Below are 6,500 nucleotides of genomic sequence, written 5' to 3' on the forward strand. Positions count from 1 at the left end.
GTCCAACAATTAGTCGTCCAGCCCTAGTTTGTTATGCTTCTTGGAACAAAACTCTTCAAATGTTCTTCCACACATTGCGTGCCATTACACATTTCCACCAGAGAGGTCTCCAAATCCCCAAAACTTACATAGAGGAGCTTTAAATGTAGATATTAGGAGTAAATCTACCTGGATTAGTGTGATATTATATTAACAGATCTACCTGCATTGGTGTTAAAGGCAAATGTAAGGGTTAGGTGGAACAGTAAAATGAGTAAAATGCAGATGTTTTAGTGCAGTAACGCTGCGTCACCTACACATTCTGACTTTATAGTGTACCATCAATATCTGCCAATACAGTTATGGTTTAGGTATCATCATGTGTCCCTAAATTACATGACATGTGTTTTCATTGTCTGCCTTCACATCAATAGTAAATATTTACTTTGGGCAAAACATTTGCCTAATGCTACTCATAAAAACATCAATTTAAACATTACAAATGTCTCCAAAACAATGTAATCACAGAGACGACTGGATAAATGATTATTTTAGGCCCTTCTAAATCAGTAGCTCCCAAGTGGTAAACATGTAATTCAGCAGTTCGCTGAGCGAGACGCTCACTATGGATGGAAAACACACACGTAGGAAAAGCAGGGTGTAAATTTGAGCTTTGTTATTAGCTTTAATGATTCCATTACAACATAAAGAGCGCTTACACACAAATGTCAAGCGTTAAGCGGAACAGAAATTATCACAGTCTCTGTACAACAGGCAAAAAAGGGTCTATGTACAAGGTTCACCTTGATCAACAAGGGTAGCTTTGTGCTAACTTCCTCCATCTCCTCTAACCCCCATCCCCACCCCCCCACACCCCATCCCCACCCCCTTCATCGACACAAACATACATCACAGTCCAGGAGGCACATTGTGCCCCTTTCAGTCCCGGCTATTCAAACGGCTCCTGATTTGTTTCCATGCATAATTGCTGCTGCCTGCTTTACAGTTTGAAGCCAAATGGTTGGAACGTTTCAGACCAAAGTCCTTTACTTTCCTACTGATGAAAGTACATGTGAGTGGACAAATAAACTGACCACATATGTTCCAGCTTCGATCCAGAACTCAACAACCGCTCCGATTCCAGTATCAGAACGTTGTTTTGTGTCTTCGCAGACGCATGGCGGTTTTAAAAGTGCAGTGTATGAGATTTGGCGGCATCTAGTGGCGAAGTTGCAGATTGCAACCAACTGAGCACACCTCCCTTTCCAAGCATGTAGCCATCCCTGTCTTGATTTCGCTATGCTTCGTTTTTTCACTTCTTCGATGACGAGGATTCACCCTACCTCGCTTTCTCTTGCGCTAAATAATAAAGTTGAACCTCTACTTGTCAACCTTTGGGTTCTCAAACTTCTCACGACACGAAATGGTTAGCTAGCACCAGCCGGAACCGCTGATTCTGAACTGTGTAAGAACGAGAAAGGTGCCCTCTAGAGGCAGTGTTTGGCATGTCTGTTCTGGGCGACAGCAGAAAACATGAATTCAGAGCCATCAGCCAACTGTGTTTTGCACACAGAGGAATTAGACCTCCTCATTTAACCCATCCATGCAGTGAAACTCCCACACACTAGTGAACCCACACACACTAGGAGGCAGTGAGCACACTTGCCCGGAGCGGTGGGCAGCCCTATCCACAGCACCCAGGGAGCAGTTGGGGGGGTTAGGTGTCTTGCTCAAGGACACCTCAGTCATGTACTGTCAGCTAAAGGGGATCGAACCGTCGACCTTCTGTTCTGGGCTCATTCTAAGGCAATGAAAACGGGTGATTATACACCAATAAAAACATGGTTTTCTTTACTACAAGATATATATATATATATATATATACCCCTAATATATACCACTAAACCTTACACACTGCACATTTAAACAAAGCCCCAAATCCACCTTCTGTGCTCAGTTCTTCAGTGGTGGTGGACTGGAATATCAGAACAGAGCGTTTGGGAGATTATCAAACATCCAATTCTAATCATGACAGACCTGAAAACGCTCTCTGTTTGACAGCACACTCACTCGAGTCCATACATCACGTAATGGCAAGCAAGTCTAGCCACTAGGTCAGCGTCTGCTATGCACCACCAATGGTGGACAAAAAATATGGTTCTTCAAGGGTTCTTTAGTAAAGGCAATGGTTCTGTTTAGAAATATGAGTCCTATATAAAACTTTGCTGGCTAAAGTGGTTCGTCAGATTGATGGAGAATGTGTTGTATAGGGTTCTGCTATTGTTACAAGCTTGACATCATAACCACAAAAGTGCTCTGTAGAACCAACACGTTCTCCACCAATCTGAAGAACCATGTCACCGTGCTAAGAACCATTTAAGCATGCGATTAGAACCCATGGTTCTAAACAGAACCATCCCCTTTACTAAAGAGCTCCTGAAGGCTCTTTTTTTTAAGAGTGTTATAAAGACAATATTACAAACTAACAGTGCTGTGTATTGGCTGTGTTGTTGTTGTGCTCAGTTTGTTAGTATATATGATTCACGATTCTGTCTTTTCTTTCAAATAAATTTGTCCAATACGTAATCAAACGCAACATCGTGACTGTGTCGGTCATCCGGCCTCCCGTTTAACATCAGTACTGACCACACTGGTCGATTTGAGTGGGTTATGGGTCAGCCTGGGCATTAGCACAAACAGAAGTTGGTCGATATCAACTGGCCAGTAAGTTTAAAATTGAATTGCACCGAGTTTTTTCAATTGGTGTAAACGAGGCCATTTAGAGTGGACTGAAACCACAGTGGTGGTGATAGTAACCCGACGTCCACCTCTAAAAGCTCCCTCGCCGAAAGTTAGGACAAAACTGTCTGTCACACAGTTTTCTGGGATAAGATTTTGGCTTGAAATGTATTTTTTAAAATGCGCTCATTGTGAAGAGGTGCTGTTGGGCAAAGTCGTCCCCAGAGAACACGTATTTCTTTCAAACTATTTTACCATCAATATTACATATAAAACTTTAGAAATAAGCATGTGTACGTTTTGGATGGTAAATAAAGTGTCCATGTCTGTGTTGTAGTCATGGCGACCTCTGGTTCCCATCACCACCACTGTAAAGTCTCTACAATCAACTATTTCACACCAAACCACTCTGAATGGCTCTGTTTACATCTCGACCATCGAATTACACAGAAATCTTGTAAAATTGATGGGACTACGCTTTAAGTGGAGATGCTGAGTGTCTTTCCTTTGCGGGTCATGAAGTAGAGCTTTGAGCCTGCAGTCCTGGACATCAGGAAAAACAGAAAGGGGTCCAAGCAGCTGTGGAGGCAGCACAGACACACGGCGACGTTAAAGTAGGCGTAGAAGTTCTCCGCTCCGCTCGAGTACAGCCGCACGTAGTGCAGGAAGTGGATGAAGCTGCTTGGTGCGAAGCAAAGGACGAAGATGAAGAAGACTAAAGTGCTGGCCTTGATGTAAAGACTCCAGTCGCGGTGAGAGCGGTTCAGCTCCCAGACGATGGAGGTGTAGCATGCAGTGGTCACCATCAGGGGGAGCAGGAAGCCTAATAGAGTCAAGGCTAGATTATAAACCACCAGAAAGTTAGAGCTGCCCTGGTCAACCGGAAGGACATCATGGCAGGTGGTGATCCTAAGCTGAGGGATTCTATAAGTCTGATGGACGAGGAGCTCAGGCACAATGGCGATGGAGAACATGACCCACACGGCTAGGCTGGCCCATGCTGTGCAGGAGCGCTTGGGCAGGCTCTTGTACAAAAACGGGTGCACGACGGCTAAGTAGCGCTTCACACTGATGCAGGCTAATGTGTGCGCTGAACAGTACAGGTTGCCATAGAAACAGGCAGTGACGAGGCGACAAGTGGCCTCGCCAAACGTCCAGTCGTTGCCGGTGAAGTGATAGTGCATCTTCAGCAGCAAGCTAAGGAGAAGGAGAAGGTCTGACGTCGCTAAGCTGCAGTACAAAATAGCCGACGACACCCTCCGCACTTTAGCGCCGATTGACACCAAGATGGCAACGTTGGCTGGAACTCCAACGACGATGGACACGATGTAAACGGCGGGAATGGCCCGGGTGCTCAGAGCGCCCCTGAGATACATCGCTGTGCTGTTGCTGAGCAACTGCAGTCCTGGTTCAACCACTCCAGAGGGGGACGAGCGTGCCAGTGTTTCCGTGGAGTTTGGAGGGAGGGGAAGCTGGACAGGGATTGTTTGGCCTCTGAAAGTTCTCGGGCTGATCCCCTCCGTCCTGTTATGCCTGTTCTTCCCACTTTTAGACCCTGTTTGAATGGAGAAGGGAGTCAATCAGACACAGAAACTATTTTTTTTACTTATGTTTATTATGTTTTATTCAGGACTGAAAGTGCCGGCCTGGCAAATATTGAACAAAAATTAAATTGAAAAAAAGAAAATTGATACTCCAAATATTCCAATTGCTAAGTAGCCCTAATCATTGCTTTGTAAGCTTCTAAAAATGATGTTTTCTATATTTATATATATATATTGCTGTTGTTGGATCAAAACCTCGAAAATCTCCAAAACAATGACTTTACAGGAGAAGCAAAAAACCTACTCTAGTTTTAATGTAAGTCAATGGAACCAGACGTTTTTTCAAGTCATTTTGGGCCGTTTCTTTTGGTCCATTCATCGTGAAATTTACAAACAATGTAAAGGACAACAGGCGTTTTCAAACTTTGTCAAAAGCTGAAAAACGACAAAAATGGAGATACAAGGTTTGATACAACAGTAGCGATGTGCAAGTTGTCAGTTATTGAATAAATATAGACATATCAATAATAATAAAATGAATCAATCACTGAAAACACAAACCTTTTGTGTACAAATTCTTGCAAATGAAATGGTAACACAGTTACATTGACCTCCATTCCAAGTCAATATCTTAAAATCCCAGGCTTATTACTTACAAAGGCTTATTAATCAGTAACTACATGGACTTCAGTGTAACGTCCCTGATGTATTCTAAAGTTTTAGAGGTGTGTAATGAAGCTGATGGGTCCTGGCCATTTAAGGGGTTAAGAATGTTTGTTCTTCTCCTATAAAGTGACCATTTTAGAGCTTACAAGGTTTCCTTCCAATCATGCCAATATGATGCTACTACATTACATGCCGTATTGTAACAGTAGGCAAGCCAAAGCAGGTTATTGACCTATAGGAAGCCTACAAAACTGAACAGGGCTTATAGAGGTTTGCCATAAACCTGACCAACACCACAAACTACAAACTGTTTAACACTTTAGGCCTCACGCCTTTCAGCAGTTTAACCTCAGGAATTTAAACCTCTAATAAATATCAAAGTTCTGGTGTGAATTAGGTCCCCCCCATGTGGAGTGAACAATCTGTGGTTCTCAGACTACTACAGGTGTGGTTCTGCGAGGTTAGATGAGTTGTTGAAGATGTTATAGTGAGTTCAGTATCACCCAAAACAACCAATGGATAAAAAAAAGGTCCAAAATCGCTTGGAAAAACTTGTGGTTCCATTGACTTACATTAAAAGTACACCAGGTTTTTTCCTTCTCCTGTAAAGTTACCATTTTGGAGATACAAGGTTTTCTTCCTACAACAGCGATATGTAAAAATCATGATATGAAGCAACAAAATGAAGTCAACCATTTTTGTAGAGACAATGAACATTGAATGGGGTCAAAATGACCCCAAAGACAAAGGAAGGCCAGAGCACTCACATGGTTTAGATTAGAAAGAGTCAAACAAAACAGGTTTAGTCTTACCTCGCGTGAGCTCCAGGAGAAGTAAAGTCATAATGAAAATGAGGAGTGTTTTTCCCATGGCTGGACCAACTAACTCAGCCCTTCCACACGGAAAACTGCCGTCTGTCGTCTGTCTTTCACTGTTACTCTTAGAAAGGATCAACGCTGTGAACCACCAAGATGCCGAGCCCACCTCCTGTTGTCCGTGTGAAACCACTCAAAATAAATAAGCCCCGCTCACATCGCACTACGCTGCTCTTTTCCTGACATGCTCTCTCTGCTTTACTCTCTCTCTCTCTCTCTCTCTCACCCACTCACTCTCTCTTCTCGTTCCCTTTCTGAACACCTCCGGAAGGCCTCCGTCCAGTGAAATTCCCCGGCACTTACATCACCACATCTCACTCCTCTGTGCTGTTTTCACATGTCAGCTCGTTCCCTTTCTCTTCACACACCTGTACGTTTCAGAGCCCGTCTGCTGCTTGTTTTTCCTATACTTACTCATTATAATCTGTAACTGTGTGTAATCGCAGTAAAACATTGTTTTTACCATTGTTAAAGCTTATTTAGTAGCTCACATACATAATTATCATGGCTGTATGCCTCACTTAACTCTGTATTATTATTAAATGTTCTCTGAATCTGACTTGTTGTTCAGTAACTACTAAAATTATTCTGTAACAACAACTGTCATCATAGTTATTAGCAACTTTAATGAATGATTCAGTGCCCACTATGAATTATTTAGTATTTTCTTTAAATTATCCATTTACTCCCATGAATT

General features: G+C 42.8%; 1 protein-coding gene across 1 annotated transcript; it reads right to left on the reverse strand.

Moving 5' to 3' along the window:
* Positions 1-865: 865 nt before the first annotated feature.
* On the reverse strand, positions 866-6,018 carry LOC108439568 (proteinase-activated receptor 3). The gene is made up of 2 exons (XM_017718035.2): positions 5,741-6,018; positions 866-4,273 (listed from the first exon to the last, which is right to left on the reverse strand). Exons 1-2 carry the CDS (start codon positions 5,796-5,798, stop codon positions 3,198-3,200), a joined length of 1,134 nt encoding a protein of 377 aa, XP_017573524.1. The 5' UTR covers positions 5,799-6,018; the 3' UTR covers positions 866-3,197.
* Positions 6,019-6,500: the final 482 nt, after the last annotated feature.

The sequence above is a fragment of the Pygocentrus nattereri genome, chromosome 16 (genome assembly GCF_015220715.1).
Source record: "Pygocentrus nattereri isolate fPygNat1 chromosome 16, fPygNat1.pri, whole genome shotgun sequence".
Classification (NCBI taxonomy): domain Eukaryota; kingdom Metazoa; phylum Chordata; class Actinopteri; order Characiformes; family Serrasalmidae; genus Pygocentrus; species Pygocentrus nattereri.